The 13,519-nt window shown below is 39.0% G+C and overlaps 1 protein-coding gene across 1 annotated transcript in view; it reads left to right on the top strand.

The window, feature by feature from the left end:
- DCC (DCC netrin 1 receptor) overlaps nt 1-13,519 on the top strand; it is a 1,159,181-nt gene that overhangs the window by 1,083,228 nt on the left and 62,434 nt on the right. Inside the window, exons 24-25 of the mRNA XM_066246236.1 lie at nt 4,348-4,574; nt 8,116-8,232. Of these exons, the coding sequence (XP_066102333.1) occupies nt 4,348-4,574; nt 8,116-8,232 (344 nt within the window). The remainder of the gene's footprint in view (nt 1-4,347; nt 4,575-8,115; nt 8,233-13,519) is intronic.

The following is a 13,519-nucleotide window of genomic DNA, read 5'->3' as shown; positions in this document are numbered from 1 at the left end:
ACAAAAGAATATATATGAAAAAATCCTATGACCGTATTTGTTGATCAGTAGTGAATTTTGAAGTGAGATACTCAGAAACAGGAATATTTATATATCAAGAAAGTTACATGGGGGGGGGGTTAGAGATGCAGTCTTAGTATTTAATTTCTATATAGGCAGGAAATTTTGGTATCCAGCTGCATTCATGTGATTGGACTGTCTTGAAGCTGGTGATAGCTAGTGTGCTGGTCCGTTGTCACCAAATAAGAAACCAAAAAATTGACCTTAAGATGGTTGGTCTCATATGGAAGCATTCTGGGAATTGATGATAGTCACTCACAGAACCGCCAGAGTGCTGGGAATTTGTAAAGCTCAGGGGGCGGGGCATAACTGACTAAAGCATTGAACAAGCTGCTGGCTCAGCATTCCTAAGAAAGCGGTCGTGTAAACATGGAATAGTGGAGCATCAAAGAGACAAGTCTGAAGCAGAGCTGAAAAAAAAACCCCCAAAAACAAAAACACTGCTTTTCAACCTACCGAGCTACCAGGTGAGGGCTTCATCCGTGTTTTTACAACTGTCATGAAACAGGCCGAGTTTGTTGTGGTGTCCTCCCCACGTCCAGTTGTGTCTATAGTCAGTGGTGGGATTCAGTCAGTTCACACTGGTTTGACAGAACTGATACCTAACTTTTTGTTGAGTTTGGTAATCCAACTGTTATAATGGCACTTATAATTAGGGTTCTCTCTAAGATGAGTGCCCATGCAGTTGCCCAATGTGGAAATCACAAATTTACATAACTTACTCTTTTTTAACATTCATTAGCACAACAGCATATGCTAAGCACCAGAATAATGTTTATTCTGTCCATAAGTGAAGAAAATTGCAAGTGAGGACACCAATCAAGAAGCAATATGGGCCCTGGCCGGTTGGCTCAGCGGTAGAGTGTCGGCCTGGCGTGCAGGGGACTCGGGTTCGATTCCCGGCCAGGGCACATAGGAGAAGCGCCCATTTGCTTCTCCACACCCCTCCTTCCTCTCTGTCTCTCTCTTCCCCTCCCGCAGCCAAGGCTCCATTGGAGCAAAGATGGCCTGGGCGCTGGGAATGGCTCCTTGGCCTCTGCCCCAGGCGCTAGAGTGGCTCTGGTCACAGCAGAGCTACGCCCCGGAGGGGCAGAGCATCGCCCCCTGGTGGGCAGAGCTTCGCCCCTGGTGAGCGTGCCAGGTGGATCCCGGTCGGGTGCATGCGGGAGTCTGACTGTCTCTCCCCGTTTCCAGCTTCAGAAAAATACAAAAAAAAAAAACAAAACAAAAAAAAAAACAGAAGCAATATGGAAATATCTTAAATAAAAGTTTTATTTTCTTGTGAGATATTATTTAACATTTTTCCATTAATATTTTAAAACTCTTATAATCTAATTTTGTATGCCTCTTTTCTTGTTCTTATTTAAGTATTAAATGCATGAAATAATAAACTACCTTTCAGTACATTATTTTTTTTATACTTAAAATGGTCATTAAAGCAGAGAACCAGTTGTTAAATTATTTGAATCCCATCATGGTCTATAGTCTAGATAGAATCTATAATTACTGGGTCCATGATATTCATACAACATCAGAGTGTTTACTCTTTTGTGAACCCGCATGAAATTTCTAGCAGAAGGGCACTGGTCCATGACCAGTGGTTGAAAACCACTGGTAGATCATTATCCCGATGTGCCAAGGTTGTGAGTTCGGTCCCTGGTAAGGGCAACCACAAGAGACAACCATGGATACATAAATAAGTGGGATAATGGGTCAGTGTTTCTCAAATCAACTAATTAAAAAGAATCGATCAATTTACTAACTTTTGCTAAATCATCTGTAGCAGGGTGTTTTGTTTTACATTTTTATCACTGCAAGAAGAATATCTGAGGGTTATATTGACCTGATAAGCTGGAATACTGGACATATTTTGTTTCTCCACAAAGAAAATGCCAGTCTCCTTAATGTGTAAAAGTGGGATTTGATGCTATTTAGAGAAACTCCCAAATTGTCTTAAATCCCACCCTGAGCACTTTGGCAAGAGTTTAAAAATTTTATTTAGAAAGAGTAGAAGCTGAGTCCTGTGTATGACTTGGTTTTACAATTAGGGAATGAGCAAGAGAACCAATCATTACGTCACAGACTGAAACCCGACGGAAAGTGGATTGCGAGTCCTGTCCTCCTGCTCTCTTCCCTCCCAAAGACCCTTACTATTTACTTACTTGGCGTGTTTTCACCATCTCTCTTCATGCATCTATCTTCAGTAACAGACCCAGTGTTATTCATCTTAGTCTCTCTGTGTATGTTAACAGAAAAAGAAAATTTCTTTCTTCTAGAGATTTCTGAGCTTTATTTAGTTTTCTCTGATTTCGTGGAAAACTCTTTAACTCCTTTCCCTGATACCACCACCACTGAGCCTTTTAGAACAAATTAAGTAATGTAGATGAAAGCAAAATCAATTCCAATTTGAAACAGAAAAAATGGTCCTTACAGGGCTCTCAGAAAAATGGGAGTTTAATGTAATTAATAAGGTGAAGTAGGAAACCCATTCATGAGCTTCTTCAATCTCTCTATATTGGGGAGTGCTAGAGAATGTAAATTTTCTTTCTGTTTTATTTTAGAGCTTACGTTGCATTCAAATGGGTTGAAATATATGTGTAATACCTCATGCAAGTTCGTCTCTATTCATTTTATTCTATAGTTAATCATATTCATATGGTTGATCATACACACCTCACATATAATAATGAGGTAGGTTATTTGATTGACTCACATTCAAGTTTGTAAGATTTTATTTTTTACTATATAAAATAACTGAGAGAAGTTAGAACCCAAGATCTACTTCTGATTCTACCACCTCCTTAATTAAATTAACAGCATTTAATTAAACCTAAGGGAAGACAACTCCTGTTAGTTTCCTCAAATGAGAAATAGGACTAAATACTGCATTACTGTTCTCATAAACTACTAGACAGATATTAGGGCTGGGGTTCTTCACTTTTTATCCTTATCAGCATGCTTCAAGAAAGACAAAGAAAAGAATTTAAGCAAAAGCAAATTGCACCACTAAACATTTACTAATTGCCTAATATGTTCAAAGCATCTTAGTTAGTAGTTGGGAAAACAAAGCCTTTTGAAGTGGCCTTCTGTGGGTTCCAATGAGTTTTTAGTGAGATTAGTTTGTTTGAGCCATTTAGCAACGATAAAAGCAGTTATTCTCACAAACCACTGGAAGTGAGGAAAGTAAGAGCAGGTACTTCTCTGGGCTTCCATCAAAGGTTAGAGCTTAACCATCTGAAATTTGCCTTATGAAGAGATATTATTTTAAAAGAAGTAGAAGCTACAAGTAGAGATCAAAAAAATTATAAAACTGTAGAGGAGAAGTTGAAAACTCTTTCTGAAAAAGGCCAAATAATATTTTAGGTTTTGCAGGCCAGGTGGTCTTTGTTGCAACTATTTAATACTGGTGCAAAATTGAGTGAACTCAGTGGGGTTCCAATAAAACTTTATTTACAAAAACAGGAAGCGGGAGGATCTGACCTTCAGGGCAGCATTTAAGGGCCCCTGCTTCTGAGAATGGCTAACATGAGCATCCTGCTACTTTACTTAGCATGCAGGGGACATTTGAATCTTACTAAGCCCAAGAAGAGCCCACCACTGAAAAAATAAATTTATGATTGCATAATTCTCATTGAATAAAATCAGAAATATTTGCAGCACACTTCCAAAGTGTGTTATTCTCTTTTCAAAAGAATGGGTCTTACTGTGTTTGAATCCAGACACATAGTAAGTCCTGGGAGGAAAGCATTCTCTTCTGCTAAGACTGTCCTCATGTGGTCTTTTGTCTTTAAAGAGCAAGCTTCCCGAGTGTACATCAAATTATACAGCTGAGGTAGAGACTTCCTTCTAAGCTCAATCTTGGCTGTTGGCACAGATACTGGCCTTTTTATTTCTATTTGGCCTTTCAAAGCAGTTCCTTCATTTATCTCCTAAGCAGATGTTGCAGTCAGCTACCATATGCCTAGCTCCAGAGATTGGCATATGGCTCCCTCTAACCCTCTGTAAGCTTGTGCTCAAGGTGCAGCTGGGACGCTGGAGGAAGGCGCTCCCTGGCAGGCTGCCGGGGCCCTGGAGATGCAGCACCGAGCCTCCTCTAACATGGCGAGGTTCCTCCTGGGAAAGAGAAAAGGCTGCCAGGACAAGCCTGCCAATTCCTGGATTTCACAGGTTTCCTCCTGGGAGAGCTTTTGTTTCCATTCCCTGCTTCTAACTTGAATTGACAGAGAAAACTGAGGTGGGGACATTGAAGAAAAGGACTCACATTTGCCTCCTAATTCTGTTCCCCAGGAAACGGGCCACCCACAGTGTTGGCAAAAGGAAGGGAAGCCAGAAGGACCTGCGGCCCCCTGACCTTTGGATACACCATGAGGAAATGGAGATGAAAAACATTGAGAAGCCACCGGGCACTGACCCCGCGGGAAGGGACACCCCCATCCAAAGTTGCCAAGAGCTCACACCCGTCAGCCACAGCCAGTCAGAAACCCAGCTGGGGAGCAAAAGCACCTCTCATTCAGGTAATCATTCAGGTAATTCTCTCCTCTCTGCTTTCAGGAGAACAGCCCCTGCTGGACCCCACAAGTGTGTCATCCACTCCCTCTTTTGTGGCAATGTCCTTCTCACTAATTAGCACTAGTTAAAATAATCGGATATAGATTTGGTTGGCTAACCTGGTTTACTTTCTATCCCATCATCCTGTTGCCTACCTTTTACAATGGCAGCGCTTCTTGAAACTTCTAAGAAGGAGGTGGTGATGCTGTTGGGAAATATTGAAATGTAAGGTCTCAATGAGTTGGTTGCTTTTCATTAAATCTTAAAACATTTGCCATGGCAGCGAAAGTTGAAGCTGTTGGATACTTTTTAGTTCCCTGTGTCCGTGGATAATTGAAAGTTGATTTTAATTTTTCTGTCAATTCTTTGCTTTAAAAAATTACATCTAGGCCCTGGCCAGTTGGTTCAGCAGTAGAGTGTCGGCCCGGCTTGTGGAAGTCCCAGGTTCAATTTTCAGCCAGGGCACACAGGAGAAGTGCCCATCTGCTTCTCCACCCTTCCCCCTCTCATTTCTCTCTGTCTCTTCCCCTCCTGCAGACAAGGTTCCATTGGAGCAAAGTTGGCCTGGGTGCTGAGGATGGCTCTGTGGCCTCCGCCTCAGGTGCTAGAATGGCTCCTGCCACAGCGGAGCAATGCCTCAGATGGGCAGAGCATTGCCCCCTGGTGGGCATGCCAGGTGGATCTCGGCCAGGCACATGTGGGTGTCTGTCTGACTGCCTCCCCACTTCTAACTTCAGGAAAAAATTACATTAGGGACACTTGAAATATGGAAACATTGACTATTCTTTTACTTTGCCTTGATTACCACAAAAAACACTTAACCACATGCAGTCACACTTGTGGAATCACTAATCCAGTTCAATGAAGTCCATTTGAAGGCTCTGTAGAAAATGATCTGAAGAAAATACTCACTGTGTAATAAAAATGTGCAGAACAATCCATGTCCGGGAGTGACTAAGAAATATAAAAAGTGGTGGTAATATATTTCACTTTCTTTGAGTCCTCATAGTTTTGAAATACTTATAGGAAGTTGAATGATCAACCAAGTACTCTCATCAAAAAGTCCTCTTGGTCTATTCATGTCTTTGTAGAATGAGTAGCTGTTGTTTTTAAACCCAATTAAGATATTTCAGTTGTTTGAAGGTGTAACTGATTAACTAGACTTTCTCAGCTTCAAATTGTTTAAACCAGGACTTCAGTTACTGATTTTCAATTATGAGTTTTTGAGTATTCCTTTTCTAGATCTTAAAAATATCTCAAGCAGAGTCCCTAACTTTTCTGTCACATTTGGTTATAAAATACATTTTAGTTCTATTGAAAATTACAATCTAAAACTGAAAGATTCCTTTTCCCTTATAGTGATCTAGACTTTTGGCTCCAAGGGCTGAGGTCACAATTTGTTCTTTAGATCCTCTAGCTGTTAGAGTCTAGCACTTTGGAGTGAAATTGAGTGATTAGAGTGGGACAGAAAGAGGGGGCACAGTCTATTTCAGAAGCATATTTACCTGTCCTTCCTACCTATCTCTTCCTCCTGGCTATGTGGGAGGTTAGAGAGGGGCGGGTAAAGACGAGACAGAAGGAGAAAGTGAGGAGGGCGGAAAGAAAGGACAGTTTGAAGTTATTTACTGCTTTTCTGGGCACATGGCTATCCTCATGTGGCATCCAAATTCAGACTCTCTTATGAAACACAAATATGAATTCTTTATGAGACCCTGTGGGATTCTGCCACTGGCCAATTCCATGATATGGAATCAATTCAGGGCATCATCCTCTCCCACCAGGAGCAGCTCTACCTTTTACCCTCACTGCTCCTCTGTTGAATAAGCTGCAATGGGTAAATTCTAGCAAGAAGATTCAAGCCTCATCAACTTCCTGTGTGCATACTTGATTCAGAAGAAGCCCCTACATGTTTGCAGGTCAAATGATAAGAGAGCTTGTAATCCACAGTGGCCCTTTCTGAGCCTTGCTCTCTTTAGATACCTCTTCCTCTGACACAGGGTAGACCAGCAAGCCAGTTGCATGAACAGGCTTCTATTTAGAGAATAAATAAAAGGTTGATTTCCTTTGCAGGAACCTCAACACATTACAGGTATTTATTCTTGAATCTCTATTTCTTACTAGACATCAGGAGAGAAAAACACCTCTATCTCCCACTGGAGGGGATGAAATTGTCTCTCAACACTCAGTAAATTTTACCAAAGGTTCCTAGGATTCCTCCTTCTTAAATTTTCCTTTCGTCTTTTATGTACACAGATGACGTATGGGGCCAGCCAACTGTTTTTGACACCTTTGATAAGTCCTGGGAGAAGTTTATCTCCAAATAATGACTGTTTTCTTTAGAATGAGAGGATACTTGTGCCTATCTGCCTCTAGTTTGAGGACCTACTTGCCAACTCTATAACAAGGAAAGCAGTACTCAAACTCCTTCTAGTAATGCTTTACATTACACTAAGTGTTCTCTATGCTGTACTGGTTAAAAGAACAAAATGCCACATCAATGAATAATATACTTTTTAGTAACATGCACTCTTCAGAGCTTAAATTTTGTTTCTCTCAACATATATTTTTATTAACTTTTCAAATCTGCTTCTATCATTTCTTCTTATTATTTTTAATGACTCTGGTATGGCATTTTGTGGACTCATGATAAATTTATATAAATATGCCTAACTTTACTTTTATAAAATGTAGTTTATTTTCTGTGTGGTTTTTCTGTTTGTTTGTTTGTTTTTTATTTTTCTGAAGTTGGAAACAGAGAGACAGTCAGACAGACTCCCTCATGCACCCGACCGGGATCCACCCAGCACGTCCACCAGGGGGCGATGCTCTGCCCATCTGGGGCATCGCTCTGTTGCAACCAGAGCCATTCTAGCGCCTGAGGCAGAGGCCACAGAGCCATCCTCAGTGCCCAGGCCAACTTTGCTCCTATGGAGCCTTGGCTGCGGGAGGGGAAGAGAGAAACATAGAGAAAGGAGAGGGGGAGGGGTGGAGAAGCAGATGGGCACTTCTCCTGTGTGCCCTGGCCGGGAATCAAACCTGGGACTCCTGCATGCCAGGCTGACGCTCTACCACTGAGCCAACCAGCCAGGGCTATTTTCTGTGTTTTTGTAATAAAATTTATTGTCTTTGGGCCTTAAGTACAAGTTGCATAAGTTATAATAAATTCATACAATTGAATGTTATGGAGTTATTAAATTATGTTACTAACTTATTTATTGGCAGAGAAAGATTTCATGTTCTTTTGTTAATAAGTTTACAAAATAATATGTCTGGTATAATGCCACTTTTGAAAAATCTCTTAATCTATGCCTTATCACTTTCACATAGACATACATATGCAAAAAAATATGCATAAAAATGTAAGTAATTGCTTGGGCAACAAGAAATTAGATATTATTATTTAATACATTAATAACACGAAAAAGGCATTGAAGTATCTGGTTAGAAATTATGTGAAGTGTTGAATCATTGAAGAAAGTGTGTCTCTAAGGAGTATTTTTTTTTCAGGTCAAGACACTGAGGAAGCAGGGAGTTCCATGTCCACTTTGGAGAGGTCACTGGCTGCGCGTCGAGCCACCCGGGCCAAACTCATGATCCCTATGGAAGCCCAGGCCAACAATCCTGGTGAGTGAAATTGGTACCATAATGAAGATGTGCAGTAGTTTCTGTTTGTATCTTTTCTGTATCAATTAACAAAAAACAATTAGAATTTTCTCTGAATTTACTGGGCAAATGGACATAATAAGGAATGACTAAAACCATAATATTTGTAAGTAGAAGTCAGAATTTTCAGTTTGTTATTGTATTTGTTATGTACAATGTACTGTCTGGCAAACACCCAGCTATAAATTTAAGAAATTGTAAAAAATATGAGTGGATGTAAAAAGAGCTGAACTTTATGTCAATATTATTGACTTTAGTTTAATGATCCCCTTCATGGCTTTTTTTTTTTTTTTTTTACTTTTTCATAAGTCCAATTTTCAGACTTAGATAATCTAACACCCTTGAAGCAAGTATTGACAAATACTCACTTACAACCCCCTTTGTGTTGAAGTTTCCTGTCGTAGTCCCATATTCACTGAAGATATTGGTATCTGGGGACACTTCCTCTCCTATTATCTCTGTGATCAATCTTGGTAATTACAATACCCATGCTGACAATCCATCCGATGCCCTAGGATGTTAGTTCAACTCTTGTTACCTGAAATGATATTGGTTCCTTCCCACCATAATTCATCAATTCCATGTCACCCACTCAACCAATAACCACACCCCCTACAAAATGTCAGTTACTATCATCCCTTTTTCTAGCACCTTATTACTTTCCTGCCCACTTATCTGATTGCCCCTTTGCCAATAATTCTTCAATCCCACTATGACCTCCAGTCTGTTAACCCTTCCCCTTCCCACCTCATGCTCTCATTTCCACTCAAACTCAGATTGCAATCCATCATCATTTAATATTTTGGTCCCTTGCAAACACCCTTATTTCTGTTGGTCCTCCTTCCCCATCATATCACGGGGAAAAAAAAAGACACAATCCTGCTGAAATCAGCTTTTCTACCAATTCCTACCACATAACCCTGATAGCTGACTCTGGAAAGGACACATGACCTGCTTCCTGGGTATTTATGGCCACAAATCCAAGGTGAGCTGTCATCTGTTTGGATGCGCCACTGCATTTCTGTGGCCATTCATTGTCTCGCTTTATAAGATGAATGTCGTGCATCTGTTCTTACTTTCCAGACTCCCAATACCTCTCTCTTTTCCCCGCTCTCAGTTATATCACCAAAAAAATAAAAAAAAAAGAGAGAGAGAGAGAAGCATTCAAAATAGTATTTTTAGCTTTCCATCCAACCTAGTTAATCTGTTTATACCTCCAAGGCCTGCTCTTTCTCTTGTGGCCATCCTCTTACCACGTAGGGACTCTTCTGCCTGTTTCCCTGCCCTCTTCTGTACTGGCAGTCTTCCCTCTGACTGATAACAACAATTGGCATACACTCTCACTGATGCCACCTTCCCCTCCGACTGAAGCCTCATTGCTCTCCTTTCTTGAAAAACTTTAAATCTATTATTACATTTTTCTCTTTTAATCTTCCTTATTAGTTTTAAGGCCATTTTTTCTAGTCTCTCTGCACTAAAACCATGGTTTCCTCTACAAGGACAGAGATTTTGCCTGTTTTGATCATTTTATATCCTCAGTACTTAGAACAGAGCCTGGCACATAGTAGGTACACAATCAACACAATTTAGTCAAATAAATGAATTAATAGTTGTTTCTTCCATTTACTATATGCATCATATCTCCTTTATACTTGAAGACATCTCTCAATTTTACTATAGTAAATGCTAAAACATACATGAAGTTTATAATGAATGGCAACTATTCCTGTTTTACTGATAAACAGATAGAGGTTTAGAGAGTTGAAGAATGTAGCTTGTGGCCACACAGAGAATTAGTGGCAGAGCTGGAATTTGGTCTGACTCCAGAGTTCTGCATTCTAATCATTTTACTTCCAGCGATAACACACTGTGAGGCCATTGTTCGTTTCTTTTGATTCAGTTCACTCCAGAGAGACTTTTACTTAGCTGCCTTTATTTCTTTTTCTCCAGTCACTTTTCTCTTGTCACTAAGTTCTATCTGTGCCAATCTAATGTCACTTTCTTTTTAAAAACCATTGTGCTTCAGAATCTTTGTGGGCTTTTATGTCCCATATATAACTTCCTCCTTCAATGAGTTCCCACATCCCATTGATTTTCCTTCCACAATATCTTTTGAACCCGTCTACTTCCCATTCCCAAGAGTTACATTTTTTGTTCTATTCATTCTGACCTCACACATAAACTGTCAAAACAGCTTCAGAATTAGTCTTCCCATCTCTAGTGTCTTCCAGACTCCCTTTTGCCCCCTGTTTGCCAGATTTCTTCCTAAAATGATTTAAACTTAATATTTCGTTCCATAAATTGCTCCAATGGCTCCGCATTGTCTACCAAGAGAACCAAGTACAAACTGTTCAGCATATCAGATTTGAGTCTACACTTCCAGTTCCCTGTTGCTATGCCCTCCTATAGCTCTTACCAATCTAGAAAATTGCCAGTCCACTGATATACCTTGCCTTTTGTTTTTCCTTCTGAACACTTCTTTCCTTTTGGAATAACTCAGTGGCTATCTCTACCTTAACAAAGTTCTGTGCAAAGAACAAAGCAGGTATGGATGCAAGATCTCCTAAACAATCTTTTCTGATTACTCCATCCAGAAATGATAGCCTCCTTTCTTATGTTTGAATAGCATTTTTCACACCACTTTTGTGGCATTAATTATACACAGGTTCTGCCTCATATTCTTAGGTATTCAAGTCCAATTTTCCCTCTCCTAACAGATTGTGAAGTATATAATAGGGAGCAAATTCTAATTCATCTTCATATTTACACACTATTTAGCATAATACCTAGTCCAAAATTTGTGCTTGCTAAATATCTGCTACATGACTGAATGAAATCACAACTCTGCCAAGATACAAATATACAATTTTATCAGCATATTTATCTAAGAACTTGTCAATCACATCAGTTATAAAAAGCCTATTTTATTGTTTTTAGAAAGCTTGGGAATTTATTTTAAAGTCAACTTTGATTATATGTTGAAGTCATCTCCTTTTGTTGGATAGAGTTTAACCAACCCAAAGCTTGGAAATAACAAGAAGTCTTATGTGACAAAGTTATTTCAAAGATATACATGTATTCTATTGACCTTTTATTTCTTATTAATTTTGACTGTGAATATTAAATATACTATTGAAAATAGAAATATCTTAAGTAATGTTCAGTGATTTTTCAAAGTGAAATGCCTCATAACCACCATCCGGGGCATAAAACAGAGAATTATCAGAAACTGCTTCATGGTATTCCCCATCACTAAACACCCTCAGTCAAGAATAACTGAGTAGCTCAGTTGGTTAGTGTATCATACTCTGTGTCATAATTGTGGGTTTGATCCCTGGTCAGGGCAGATGCACACATCAGCCAATGAGTGCATGGATGAGTGGAACAACAAATTAATGTTTCTCTCTCTTTCTGTCTCTCTCTCTCTCTCTCTCTAATTCTTCCTTTTAAGTTGAATTCTAACCCCACAGATTATTTTGCCTGTTTTTTAGCTTTACATAAATTGAATCATTGTGTCTATAAAATTCTCCATATTGTTTGTGTCATTTTAGCTTGTTCATCTTCATTCCTGCATAATATTCTATTTTATGAATACATTACAATATAATAAAGATATGGCCTGAGGAGTAATATTGCCACACAAAAGTTTATACATGCCTTTTAGTGAGCATGTCATGCATTTCTGCTGGATGTATCTCCAAGAGTACACTGTATCTGAGAATGAGATTGCTAAGTCAGAGTATCCTTATGAATTTTGCAAAATTGTTTAAAATCATATATATACATTATATTATAATTTTTTAAACAGTAAGTAAGTTTTAGGCATTTTAGGGCCACCATTTATGTAGAGGAAGACACTAGAAGTAAAGAAGATTTTTCTTTAAATCATAGAACAACTCAGAGCTTGAGGTGACCACATGAGCCAGCACAGTGCAAAGAATAGACCAGCACAGGCTTTGAGTTCTGACTTTCAGAGCCTTCATTTCCATGTTTGTAAATTGAAGATGCTACAATCAATAAAAAGCTTAAAAAAAGAAAAGATATAAATAATATAAGGCATGCGAATCATCGTTATCTTTGCGGAAGTAGTGTACCATGGAGGTTCAGAGTTTGCACAGGTGTATGCTGGAGTAAGTTTCTTAAACTGAGTCTGTGAAATCAGAATCACATTACTACATGATGTTATTATAAAAATTCAATAAAATAATGATTAGCAAAGTATTTAGATATTGAATAATATTCAGAAGTTCTCAATACTTGTTAAGTTTCATTTCTTTCTAAGCTTATTCTTTCCATTTCTGTTTAATGAAAACAATTTTAGTTGCCTTTAATATATTGGAGAATTTTATTCGAAAATATCCTACCTATAAATGCTAACAAAGAGATCTCTTTGCTGCACTTTTTTGTGCATGATCTTTTTAATCCTCACAACATCATAAAGTAAATACTATTGTCTTCTCCACTTTAAAAATGAGAAAACTAAGAAATTGAAAGCTTAAATAACTTGCTCAAGCCAATGATTAGTTATCTTTCACTGTGTAACAAATTACCCTCAAAGCCTAGCAACATAAAAGAGTCATTTATTTTGTCAACAGCTGCTGAGAGTCAGGAATCCAGGAGCATTTATTTATTTATTTTTTTAAATTTTTAATCTTATTTTTATTAATTTTAACGCAGTGACATTGATAAATCAGGGTACATATGTTCTGAGAAAACATCTCCAGATTATTTTGACCTTTGATTATGCTGCATACCCCTCACTCAAAGTCAAATCATCCTCCATCAGCTTCTGTATTCCAGGAGCATTTAGCTAGGTAGCTCTGGTTCAGGGCCTCATGCTCTCAGTGGGTTTCTCTCAGTCCCTTGGACTGAAGTCCCCAGTTATCTAGCATAAATGCCTCTCCACAGATCTGCTGGTGTGTCCTTAGGACATGACTCCTGGCTTTTCCCAGAGCAATCTGAGAAAGAGAGGGAGAGAGACTGGAGAGAGAGAGAGAGAGAGCAATCTTTTCAACTTAATTTTGGAAGTAACATACTATCACTTCTGTTGCATTCTGTTGGTCATCAGATCAACCCAGGTGAACTGTGGCAGCAAACTCCGCAAGGATGTGGGAATTTCCATGAGGTGGGAATTAGTGGGAGTCATTTAGATACTGGCTATGATGTTGACTCACTACCAGTGGCAGAACTAGATATGTATCCAGGCAGTTAGACTCAGTGCTTAGACTCTTTTTGCCACTATGTTGAG

Source organism: Saccopteryx bilineata, chromosome 11 (genome assembly GCF_036850765.1).
Source record: "Saccopteryx bilineata isolate mSacBil1 chromosome 11, mSacBil1_pri_phased_curated, whole genome shotgun sequence".
Classification (NCBI taxonomy): Eukaryota; Metazoa; Chordata; class Mammalia; order Chiroptera; family Emballonuridae; genus Saccopteryx; species Saccopteryx bilineata.
This window is presented reverse-complemented; position numbering and strand designations above follow the sequence as displayed.